Source organism: Curcuma longa, chromosome 3 (assembly GCF_044706935.1).
Source record: "Curcuma longa cultivar G26 ecotype Majalengka, Jawa Barat chromosome 3, ITB_CL_G26_1.1, whole genome shotgun sequence".
In the NCBI taxonomy this organism is placed as follows: domain Eukaryota; kingdom Viridiplantae; phylum Streptophyta; class Magnoliopsida; order Zingiberales; family Zingiberaceae; genus Curcuma; species Curcuma longa.
In genome coordinates this window covers 6813722-6826350 of record NC_133863.1, presented here as the reverse complement: position 1 = coordinate 6826350, position 12629 = coordinate 6813722, and the positions used below count along the sequence as shown (strand labels likewise).

At 37.3% G+C, this 12629-nt stretch overlaps 3 protein-coding genes across 4 annotated transcripts; 2 read left to right on the top strand and 1 right to left on the bottom strand.

The window, feature by feature from the left end:
• Positions 1–877: 877 nt before the first annotated feature.
• Positions 878–1654, top strand: LOC141823151 (NDR1/HIN1-like protein 13). Its single transcript, XM_074710411.1, has one exon. It carries the CDS (start codon positions 878–880, stop codon positions 1652–1654), a length of 777 nt encoding a protein of 258 aa, XP_074566512.1.
• Positions 1655–2993: 1339 nt separating this feature from the next.
• On the top strand, positions 2994–4127 carry LOC141823574 (protein ETHYLENE-INSENSITIVE 3-like 1a). Its single transcript, XM_074710874.1, has one exon. It carries the CDS (start codon positions 2994–2996, stop codon positions 4125–4127), a length of 1134 nt encoding a protein of 377 aa, XP_074566975.1.
• A 1162-nt stretch (positions 4128–5289) lies between these two features.
• LOC141825411 (transcription factor GAMYB-like) lies at positions 5290–10033 on the bottom strand. 2 transcript variants are annotated; one of them, XM_074712791.1, is made up of 4 exons: positions 9961–10033; positions 8276–8651; positions 5709–6711; positions 5290–5611 (listed from the first exon to the last, which is right to left on the bottom strand). In XM_074712791.1, the coding sequence occupies exons 2-4, from the start codon at positions 8639–8641 to the stop codon at positions 5307–5309; spliced, it is 1674 nt and encodes a 557-aa protein (XP_074568892.1). In that variant the 5' UTR covers positions 8642–8651; positions 9961–10033; the 3' UTR covers positions 5290–5306. The 2 variants fall into 2 exon arrangements, with proteins under 2 accessions (XP_074568892.1, XP_074568893.1); XM_074712792.1 differs by lacking the exon at positions 9961–10033 and adding an exon at positions 9379–9423.
• Between the last annotated feature and the right edge of the window lie 2596 nt (positions 10034–12629).

Here is a 12629-nt window from a genome sequence, read left to right as displayed (position 1 = left end):
GGAAATAGTTATCTTTTTTTCCATCTCATTCTCTGTGCATGTCTAAATTCACTGGTGTTATGAATCTTATAGCTAGCCCAAGAGACAGCTTAATTAATCAAATTTAGAATATTCTCTAGGGATTTAAGCCTACTCATACCATGTGGATTACCCTTATCTTTAATATACTTAAATTAAATTACCCTTAATCTTTTATCAACCTCATAACATGTGGTTTAATATATATATTTAAGTTTGGCTTGGGTTTGATCTGGACTTGTATTATTTGGTAGGAAAGCATATGTAATGGTGTAGGTAGGACCTAGCTAGAATACTTTAGGCTGTGTTTGCTCGCAGGTGAGAGGGAAAGGAGTGGGGCTGAGAGGGGATAAGGAAGGAGACGAGGGAGAGGATTGAGAATGGGACTTGCAATCCATTTAATTTGTTTTTGTCGAACTACAGATCAGAGGATCACAGAATTCACTCCCTCCATTGCTTAATTACATTGATGGATTTTGTATAAATTAAAAAGTGATCAAATCGATGGGAAGAAAAAAAATGTACATACTATTCTCTCCCTCTACCTTGCCACAGATTCTCCCTAAACCACAGGCGTGAATCATGGACCTTGCATACAAAGACTATATATATATAAATACACCAAATTAGATTCATAAAATATTTAATCAAATCAAATTCTCCGCATAAACTATAAACTATAAGCTAGAGATATGATCTCATCCACGTTTGGATCATACAATACGTGAGCCCAACTAAGCCTTTGCACGTCTCCACGGTCATGCATGAATATAATTAGCATATCTAATCTACTTGATCTTCTGATCCTCTTCCTTCACAACCTCTCTGATCCAGTTCAGTCGGTTCATCGCCGGCCGACATGCTCCCTGAGCACCACTTCTCGTCGTCGCCGGAATCCCCCGGCTCCCCCTGCTCCTCCGAATCCTCCGTCCAGAACTTCATCCCCAAGCTCCCACCCTCTCCCGGCGACTACTTCGTCCAAGTCCAGAAAGACCGCATCTTCCGCGTTCCCCCGCCGCAAAACTCCCGACGCATGGCCGTCTACACCCGCCGCGCCTCCTCCCGCCGTCGCCGCACCTGCCTCCGCTGCCTCGCCTGGGCTGCCTCCCCCATCCTCCTCCTCGCCGCCGCCCTCGCCGTTCTCTGCCTCGTCTTCCGCCCCCAAAAACCCGTCTACTCGATCACCGCCCTTTCTATCGCCGGCTTCAACGTTTCTTCCTCCTCCTACCTCTCCCCTACCTTCCTCGCCACCGTCCGCGCCGAGAACCCCAACCAAAAGATCGGCCTTAGCTACCTCAACGGCGGCGACGTCACGGTGTCCTTCGCGGGAGTAAGCCTCTGCCGCGGCGATTGGCCGGCCTTCTTCCAGGGGCGGCGCAACTTGACGTCGTTCCAGGTGCCGATGACGGGGGCGGGCATACGCTTGTCGTCGGCAATGCGTCAGCAGTTGGAAGCGGCGCAGAGACGGCGTGAAGTCGCGTTGCTGATCGGCATTAAAGTTCCAGTCCGGCTGAAGGTTGGGGCTGTTACGAGTTGGACTACGACCGTTAACGCCCGTTGCGACGTGACGGTCGACACGTTGACAGCCGAATCCAACATCCTAACGGAGTCTTGCCAAGTTAAAAATGTAATTTAACGGAAACGCCAAGCTATCGTCTTTCTGATTTGCTATTAAAATACAAGAGAGAGTTTTGTTTTCGTGTAGTTTAATGTCTTTATTTTTCCAATTTGTAAATTAAATGTTTTAAAGTGGCAAACGTATTCATTTTTTTATGTGGCAATAATATAAATGTGCAAGTTACATTTGGTCTTCCTACCTTTTAAGGTGGGCCTACATATGGGCTCATAGTAGAAATGGGCGACCTACCCAATGGGCCGAATAGCTTACAGCGTTGGTGTTGGGGCCCATTGTGGTTATTTGAATGTCTATATTCATTACAAATGGTTTATTCAGAAATTATTAAATTCAATGTATCATATCAGGGAAAAAAACAACAAAGGATTTGCTAAAATTTGTATTGAACTCATGCTTCTCTAGAGCGTGCAAAAATGTAAGTCGAATCTTCCTTTATATATAAAAGGATGCATAATATGCATTTGCTATTTCAATTAATTAGGTGGTAAAATATTTTGAACTACAATACTTTTTTTGGACAAGTATAATTGAAGCATAAGAAAATAATATAATATATTTCGAATCTCCTTGAACATACGTTTTGTGTATTTAGTTTCGCTACGATATTTCAAATAGATATTGTTGTAGATATCATGTGCATTTGATAAGATATGCTCTTTTAATAAACAAAATATATAGAGATTATGTATAAATGGAAAGTTTCATAATGACAAGATTGGATGGAAAAATTTAGTCTCCTTCCATATATTATCATATTGGAAAAAATAAGCAATGATAATTATGTGGCATTTTATTTCATTTTAAAAATAATATATCTATCTAGCTATATTCTAAGACAAGAAAAAAAGAGTTTAATATAATGATTTGGCAATAGTGGGAGAAAGAGAAATATATTGAATAAAAATACTTTAAAATAGTTTGAAAACTGGGGGCGATAAGGTCCGTTAGAGTTGTTACTTTCCTTACATAAAGAGATTTATCATATCAATTGATATCATGAGCAAATATATTCCTGCCAAATAAAATAAGCCTTCTATCATGCATGTATGTACGTGTGTATATAAACATCTCCGATCTCCATTTCTACTCAATATATTCTGAGCTCAGTTAGTTGCTTTCAGCATTGAAGATTCAAAAAGGTCAATTTCTCTCTTTCTTTTTTTTTTCTATTATATTTGTGTCTTGTTGACAATGAGATATTTTTTTTTATCTTGATTCTTGATCTTCATCCAAGCATGCATTTTTCTTCTCATATAATAAATATTTAACAATATTACTTGGTCAATATATTTTTATTAAATTAGATATTTTTAATTTTTGAAAGGTTGCATTACTTATCATGACAAAGAGAAGTAGTAATCTAGTTAAAATTGCTCTTCCGAGGGTTGCATGCAAAGATGAATCTTTTGTCTTTGATTCATGGATGGAAGTGGAAAGCCTTCTGGGCGCTCCTCCGCCAAGCATCTTCGACGTCGATCGACTCTACGTCCCTTCATTACCACAACTAGCAGGCGACTACGGAGAATCATCATTAATCGATGAGATCGGGGTGGGAATCAAAGGGCTTAGATTGCGCATTTGGAACGATATCGCCGGCCTTAAACGCCTCAAAGAGTTTCATCGGTACAAGAAGAAGGTAATTCAGCAAAACCGTATCGATCGCTCCCAAGCGCAGCAGCCGTCGCCGTCGTCGTCACAACGCAAGAAGTTAGCACGCATCCATGGGAAGATCTTAAATGAAGCGCTGGAGCTGATGGAAGAGGGCAACGCCAAGGGATTCGTCTTCGGCCTCGTTCCCAGCTGCCACAGCAAGCCCGTCACTGGATGCTCCACCAACCTTCGCGCTTGGTGGAAGGATATCGTCCGCTTCGACCGCAACGGACCCATGGCGATGACCAAGTACTATATGGCGACTTGCCCCGGCGACTTTGTGGGGAGTAAGATCGCCGTTGGCTTCTCTATCCCCGCCGCATTGACAGGGCTGCGCGACGTGACTTTGAGCTCGCTCCTGTCTGCCTTGATGCCCATCTGCAAGCCGCCACAACGCAAGTTCCCGGTCGCAAAGGGTCACCCGCCGCCTTGGTGGCCGACTATGGAGGAGGGCTGGTGGCGTGAGGTAGTAGGGCTGCCCGACAACCTTACTCGGCCTCCTTACAAGAAGCCACACGATCTCAAGAAGGCATGGAAGATTAGCGTGCTCATTGCGATCCTCAAGCACTTGATGCCCGATCTCGACAAGATCCAATACATCATCAACCATAGCAAGTGCCTAAAGAATAAGATCACTGGTAAGGAGGTTGAAATTCTCAACAGTGTTCTATTGCATGAACTCAATAAGCATTCGAAGGAGCAAGAGTCCCGGCCCCGCCGGAAATACTCGATCGAGGAAGACGACAATTTTCAGTCTCAGACGATCCCCAAGGATCACGACCAATTTTTGGAACCTCTACTTGAGGGAAGATATATAATGTAACCGACGACTTTGTTGCTGACGACCTCTTCATTATGAATCACTCACTAATGGGCCAAGCACCAGCAATTCATTATCAAACTTGATCTGACTGAAAAATTAAGGTCGATCGATAGGAACATGCCATCGCATATTTTGATTCTGTCAAAACAAGCATTTTACTAAGAACACAGTACTTTATAATTAAAACAAGTAATTAAGTGGGTTGACACTTGATCCAGTAAATTCAGTACAACAAAAGCACTTAAGAAACTAATATTTAATTTGATCGATATTCAAACATTCAAAACTATAATCAAACTGACATAAAAAAAGGAAGAAAATTGCGAAATAAAATTGTTATATATGTTTATAAGGGCAGACCATGTACAGGAGTACGTAGCTATGTAAAATAAAATAATTTCTCTATGTCAAATTAACATGTCTTATAGTTGTTTGCGGACAAAATGAATTATATAATTTACGCCAGCTACATGAATTTTTCTATTTTCTGCCTAAGAACGTAACGTAACTGTCAGTATATGATTTTGTTCCATGACAAAATGTTTTTTTTCTCTCATAGGTCGCAGGAAATGATTAGATAGTATCCATGAAACTAATTATTCTAAATATAATAATTGAGTTGATCAGTAATCGTTTAAAATATATATAATCGAGTTTAAATAACATTTTTGTATTTCTTAGCTTGAAAATCTATCTTCCAGTAATGAACCACTCTCGATGATATAAATGTATGAAACGATTTGATTATTACTACTGCAATTTATATTTATTATAAATATAAAAATACAAGCGATTAATTGCAAGTGTACTAATAATTGAAGCTTTATCTTAATGATTAATCAGTCCGTATTAATTATAACGTCACGTTTTAAAATTCTGTAACGATGTAAATGTACATGTTAAATATAATTAATCCATCACAGCAAGTACATGAAATATTCCAAAAACTAAATAAAAAAATAAAAAAAATCAGCAAATGCTTACAAAAGAGATCCAAATATGCAGTCTCCATTTGCGATCGATAATCTTTTTAAACTGGAACAAGATTAGAAATAGTCATTTAGTCAAATAGCAGATTGTCGTTATAGATCAATATTTAATTCAGAACAACAGCTCTACTAGTGAAATTAAAATGGAAAAGAAATATGTATCGTCTCTCGGAAGTAACCTAGACATTGCTCAAATCAAGGCATTTGACATGCAAAAGGCATGACAAGCCCTTGGGTACGAACGAGTCCAGTCCTTCTCCCTGCTTGAGGGAGATGATGTGACAGCAGGTACATATTGGCCGCCACCGTTGCACCCTAATAATGTGGATAAGGAATCATGCGGAACACAATACTCATTGGTGCTGTGCGAACCATATTCAGTCCCAATAGATCCAAGTAAAGAATCAGGTCTTGACAAATCTATAGAAACCGAAGGACCATTTTCTGTGACATTTGGACGAGAAAAAAGTTGAGGAGTCTCCATGCTTTTGGATCCTGCAGAAACAATGGAATAAGCTATTTATCAGATGGGCATGCAAGAGAAAGGATACAAGGACGAGAATATGAAATGATGTGAACATGAATTATATACTTGAAGGAAGATTACGATGTGCGAACCCATATAATGAGCCGCCACTGTTCAGAGGGGTGCTTGCATCCAAGACAGAAACAGCAGTGTGGCCCAAAAGAGAAATAGGTGGATTACTGAGTTCTACCAAGTTTGTCTCACTGACACTTCTTTGCGCTACATCTGCCGCATCTGCATCGATCTTCATAGTAGATGGTTCTATCTTCGTGTTGTTAATTGTGTGCGCTTCATGTACCAATGCTTCCAGTAGACCACTTTTCCTGGGGGAAAAACAGTCAGATTGCAATGAGACTGCTGCTGGAGGAGATACAGCAAATGCATCAATTGCTTCGACAGAAGATGGACATGGAGGACAGCAAACAGCATCAGTTTCTGTATATTGGAATGAAGGGAGCTCCGACTCCAAAGTCCCAAGAATAGGACTAGGAGCAGACAATGTGCCAGTTAGAAGGGCGTGACTACCAAGCTCTGCACTTTCAAAAATTTGTAAGCCCTTGCTCCTGAGATCAGGATCACAAGGATAACCTAATATGAAAGTCCTCTGTTTTTTTGCAAAAGGCTCGACCATAATTTGTTCGAACCTAGAATATTCATCAGAGATGTTACCAGCGAAACCAGCACATTGCTTCTCAGTGTCTCTAAGTCGCTTCATGCAACACATGGCTGGACTTGGTGAAATATTGTTTTGGGATCCAAACCGCTGATGGAGCATGCTACTAACTGCTATATCTGAGTAGGACAGTGGGTTATATAAAGCCCCGTGATTGGCAAAGAAGTTGTCACTTACTATATCATCAATATCAGGAATTTCAAAAATGTTTCCTTGAAAGCCATCATTGGGATGCTTGTCATTGTACATATATTCACTGCCATTCATGTATTGCTGATTTTCCTCAGAGGCTTGACAGCATATATTAGGAGGATATAGAGGCAAACCAGCACGTTGGCATCTTTTTATTCTGGTATTCCAATAGTTCTTTATCTCATTATCAGTTCGCCCGGGCATCTGAAATAATTCAAATGAACTAGGGAATCTTAAAAGCACAATGTCAACGAGAACCTTCTGAGCAAAATCAAAATGTACAAAGAATAGGAATCCAAAAAATAATGCGTCAACATGGAAAACAACAGTATAGTTTGAAATTTCATCTGAAGTAGCAGGCAAGTAGATATTAGTTGAACCGTAGTGCAATATCATATCTCCTTATTGAAAAGAACTCTAAAAGGACTTATGACATTTCAAGAGATATAATCTAACAATCCAATAAGTGCTACTGGAAGAATTATCACCACCAAGGTCATGCCAGTAAGAAACATCTACAGGATATATAAGAGGGTACTTGTATTTTATTTACTATTTACAAAATTGTGTTTAGATAGAATATAATAAGAAGCTTATTTAGTAAATGACTGTATTAGAAAATACAAAATTTCAAGAAAAAAAAAGCAAATATCTTTCATTAATGAATTGTATCTGGACATTATACAATTTAATGACAACGTCAATCACAACATAGCATATATAGTGTATCTGCTATGAGAATAACGCTACAAAAATCAAACAACTGCAACTCCCAAGTACCTTCTATTGGAACAGTCAATGGTTTAATTTATCCACATTGCATAATTGGGTAAAATCTTTGATAGAAAAAGCAAATTATGGATGCATGGAGATCTTATAAATGCAACAGTTTAATAGAATTGAGTAGCAGAAATAACTAATTTGTGTATTTTGTATGAAACTTTTCATTGTGAATTATGAGTGCATAGCCTCATTGACCCATCTCTTCTACCTAGAAATTGGGAATTAAACAGTGGCTCAGATTAAACCAAAGTATAGTAAAGTGGTATAAATTCAGGCCATAAGTAAATAGTTTGTATGTTTTTTTCCTTCTTTTTCTTCTGTGGTTGCTTTACTTTTCTGCATTATTAGAATGTACTGGGTTATGTATTCATAATTTTTGGTCTAAATTTGTTCATCACTGTCCTGAATAGCACACTGGGTCTTATATTAAGATTTGGTTGGAATTATCTGTTTCACAAAAGGCAATTAGAAATCCAAAGAGAAGAGAGCTTCTTGTCCATTGGTTCATCAGGAATAGGCAAGTACTATGAAACATTGATTCATCGCCATAGATTACTAGAAGCAAGAGTATGTTATCTAATGTTTTATCAAATAGATCCATAGATGGATCTTTCAATTCTAATGCTTTATCCGAGTTATCAGTATTTATCAAATTTCTTTCTTATATAACTGAACATTATCAGATCAAATGACAAAGGTAGATTGAGGCAGCCTATTTTTATGAATTGTGAACATACCACACAACGAAAGCACTTGCACTTAAAAAAAGAAGAAATGATTATTTATTAGTGAGCAACTACTTTTGAGTGCTAGGCAACTCCACACTAACAACCAAACAGTGTGCCTATCAATATGAGCAACTTTTGAATATTCAGTTAAAAAGCTTTTCAAAGTAAAAGCATAAGCACTGAAGAAAATTAACTAAAAGATAAATATGACACAAAGAAAAGAAACCTGCCATATAAGAAAGAATCTGACAACTTACAAGGGAAGCCATTCGAGCCCATCTGTTTCCAATCTTAGCATGGAGTTCAATTATCAACTGTTCTTCCTGTGGTGTGAAAGCACCTTTCTTTAGATTTGGCCTGAGATGATTAACCCATCGTAGACGACAGCTTTTGCCACATCGAAAAAGACCTGTGTTCTTCCAAATAGCATTCCAATTTCCTTCACCGTGTCTTTTAACATAATCAACTAAAATTGCATCCTCTACAGAAGTCCAAGGTCCCTTTTTCAGAATCTGGTTTCCACCACATTGTGAACCCAGACTGCTTCCTTCTTCGATAGATGGTGAATCAATCCAGTTGTCAAGAATCAATGTTTTCTTGCTCTCATTTTGCAACTGATTCATTTCTTCTAACCTAAACACAAAAGTTGCTCAGAAAGAACCAAGAAGGAGAAAAGTAAATAAATGAAATGAAAGGTAAAGGACAGAAAATGGAGAAGAGTACTAAATCAAAGAAACTGTATCCTAAAACCGTGTAAGGAGGGTATAGAAAGCTGAAGCAACAAATCTTACCCAGTGAATGAATATAATCGTGGGCGGAAATTGGGTTTGACTTGTAATGTGTTCAGAGACTCAAAAGAATCTACTTTGATGTGCAAGGAAAAAAAATGGGAATTGATGCAGTCTCAGCTAGCAAAGTTCCAATTAACTTTGATGAACTTAATTAAGTAAAACAATTATGAATTTCCCCTTTTTTAGCTAAAGCAATCAATGACTAATATATACATACAGAATCACATCCAGTTAACCAAAACTCATATCCTAGAACGATATGACTTTTAAAGATGCCCCCACCCCCCATACAAGTGAGGGAATGAGGATAGTTGACTTCTCTTATGCTGAGGTCTCTACTTCCAGGAGTGGTTCAAAGAGGTATCTTTAACTTCTTCATTAAGTATAGCTGAGTGGTTCATGGATACATTTACTCTTTGCAGCTGGGATTCGGGAGAGACAAAAGCAAAGGAAGGTGGAACTCCAGTAGGAAATGAAATAGGAAACCGAATAAATTAAGAATTATATTTAACAAGTACAAGATTGAATTTCAGGGTGAATCAAAGAGTGCTATTCCAATCAAATCTCACCCAGGACACACTGTAGGACAAGAGGAGTTTGAAAAACTTATGACACTGGACCGTCTGCCAAGACCTATCTGCACTTTTCGATTTACCCTGGTGGTCAGTAGAAAACTCTTATGAAATTGGGCTGGTAATTTTCAGGATTAATCGAATCGGATCATACAAGCGGGATACCTCGATTACCAAAAGAAAAAAAAGGGGTTATTCCAACCACTAAAAACCTACTAGTAGAATATAACAATATTCTGTTAAATATGAATGCTTTCTGGCTTTATAAAAACCTAGAAGTAACAACGCCGAAAACTGGCGTCCCTAGAGCAGCTACTAAATTTTAAGAAACAAAAGAACATAGGTAAACAAAACAAGTACTTTTTAACGCAAAAGGCCAGAAAACAAAGTACTCAGAGAGCACAGGGCGTTGAGAAAACAGAACAACAATGATCAATCATATAAAAGTCGCAGATTGCCCCCAACTAAATAAATAGATAAACTCAAATAACAACCTAATCCTCATAATTAAGAAAGAAATGCACTTTCAAAGATAGAATTTGGACAAAAATTAGACAGCGCTAGCTGGATACTACTCACGTTCGTGAATTGGAAGGTGAAATTCTTGTAGAAGATCGACCAAATCGATATGGATAATCGAGGTGAAGGAAATCGGAGGAGCAGGAGAAGGGAGAAACCTGAGGAACAGCACTCCCTCTCGCTCTCTCTCTCTCCCTCTCCCTCTCCCTCTCTATCACGCTCGCTCAGGTGAAAATGCCGGGGAATTGCTCACCAACTACGAAAGGGTAAAGATCCAAGGTTTTTGTATTTTTCCTTTAAAATGTTTTTTTTAAATAAAAAGAGCAATTCCCAAAGTTTTAATATCTCATGAACGTGAAAGGAAAGATTCTTTTTTTTAAATGGTGAATGCAAATTTAATTTCTTTAAAAATTGTATAAAATATTTTAACATAAAAACTTCAAAATAATAATTCATTTTTTATTTATTAATTACAAATATTTATTAAAAGAAGTAGTCAAATTAGTTATTTTGTCATTAAACTTTTATTTATATCCTTTATGTACTTTTTTTTTATTTTTCAATTTTATTGAGATTCAAATTCTTACCCTTTTCTATAATTCTATTATAGAATAACCAACTCAACTATACTTCGATAAAATTTATATAATTTTCTTGATTTTTAATGTAAAATTTTGATCAGGCTAAATCAATGTATTCAAAAAATAATAGTTATGATAATAATAATCTGAATGTTTAGATAGGGTCCACATTCATAACTGGAAACTAATAAATTAAATTTACCTAAATAAATTTAACTGAACTTTCATCGGTTTGAATACAACAGAATAATATAGGCTTCGATTTGATTCTGCTGTTCTACAGATAGAAACGTTCAATCATAATAATTTTTATTATTGATTTTAATAGAATTATAGTTTAAAATTTAACTTTTTGTTTTTATTTATTTTTAAATGAATGTTTACCAAAAAAATATTAATTTGGCGTAGGATCGAGGGCATCGAATAGTTCTTATCCGATTCTCATTTTGAGTTATTTAAAAACTATAATTTAAACATTAACATCGAAAATTCAAATAGTTCTCATCCACACTAGAAATTAAGGTAAATAAATTTTTTAATCAAACCGAAATAACCTATTAATTCACCGAACCCATCCAAGTTCAATTAGTTAATTCAATTTTTTAAAAATTGTTAATTATTTATATTTATTCAATTCAGTTTTAATTTTTAAATAAAATTTCATTTAAATATATTAAACTGAATCTTATAATCGGAGGCATTTTGGTCGTTTATGATCCCTCGTTTACCTCTCGAAATTTGTAGGAAGAAAAAGAAATTTCATCCGTCCGCGGATCAATTTTTCTCAAAAAATTGTCCCCCCGAAATCGGGCGGACGAAAAATAAAAAAAAAAAACCCTCCGTTTCTTCTTGGGAGACTTGCTTTTAAATCCTCAAACCTAAACTCACCTTTATAATGGTCACTAGATATATTTCTTTGCATGCAGTACCCAAAAGTAACTAAAAGTTTGTTTCCACTCCCCAATACATAAACCAAGAATTACCCCTTTCCTATCTCCTTTTCTCCCTTGTTCAAAGAGACATACATCTCATTTCTCTCCTCCCCTGCGTATACGAGCCACGAGCCACGACCCGTCTGTCTTCTTTCTTTCTTTTCTTCCTGGCGAGACCTTCTTCAAAACCCTAACCGACATTTTTCTTCTTCTTGACGACACCATCCTCAAAACCCTAATTGGTTTTCCACCATTTCCTTCTCCTCCATTTGTTGACGACACAATCTTCGTTTCCTTATCCAAATCCTAAATGGTGACACCATCTCACACCGACGATGAGATTGAAGCAAGAGCATACGCGCCCAAACTGAAGCAAGCATCTTGATCGAGAGATTCACCTCAATAATTTTTCTGTGCAGGTCAAATTGGGGAGCACCACATCAGGAAAATCGAGGTCGATCTAGTTGCTTCGCCCAGGAACGTAGATCCTTCCTGCAGAAACGCCTCCAATCCATCCCATAAATGTGCTGACTACTGCTGGATAAGAACCCGCAGGGTGAGCGAACAAAGGGCAGAGAATCGAGCAGGTCTGCTGCTTTCTCCTGTTCCTCCTTTCTGCTAGCTAGAACTGATGCTTGAAGAAAAAGCTGAATTTTTTTCGATTTGCATCTGAGAATCTCACAATTGAACTTCAAAATATTTCAAATTTTATAATAGAAATGCAGCATCTTTTTTCCCCAAGTTATTCCTCGTTTATTTTGCTTATGAAACTGCAGCATTGTTCTCCTCTTTAGTTTCTTCCTTTCAACAAGGAGCGAAGCATGAAGAGAAAACTGATAAAGCAATTACAGGAAGAAATCTCGCTCCTAATTATAGAAATGCATCTAATCCATACCACCAATCTTCCGAATATTGCTCTTCAAGGAAATTGCACTCGCAAATAATTTACTTTCTCCTTTATTTTCTGAAAATTGCAAACTGAAACTGAACATTCATTTTCATATTCATGCTAAATCTAATGTGGTTTTTCTTGTCATACTTTATCTTATTTTATTTTGGTCTTTCTCATAAGATACAAACATTGATCTAGTTATTACTGAGAGGAAGGGGGACAAGAAGGCAAGAGAGAGAGTCAGGCATGGAGATCATCAACTCCAATTGTGCAAATGCATCAAATTCATACCACAAATGTGCATGAAGAGAAAACTGATAAAGC

Bases quoted from the DNA above. Each gene is read 5' to 3' on its own strand.
- LOC141823151 (XM_074710411.1), top strand. From the start codon at position 878: ATGCTCCCTGAGCACCACTTCTCGTCGTCGCCGGAATCCCCCGGCTCC.
- LOC141823574 (XM_074710874.1), top strand. From the start codon at position 2,994: ATGACAAAGAGAAGTAGTAATCTAGTTAAAATTGCTCTTCCGAGGGTT.
- LOC141825411 (XM_074712791.1), bottom strand. From the start codon at position 8,641: ATGAATCAGTTGCAAAATGAGAGCAAGAAAACATTGATTCTTGACAAC. The intron at 6,712-8,275 runs GTAAGTTGTCAG...GAATTATTTCAG, and splicing joins GGGCTCGAATGGCTTCCCTT to ATGCCCGGGCGAACTGATAA. The intron at 5,612-5,708 runs GTATATAATTCA...TTGTTTCTGCAG, and splicing joins ACATCGTAATCTTCCTTCAA to GATCCAAAAGCATGGAGACT.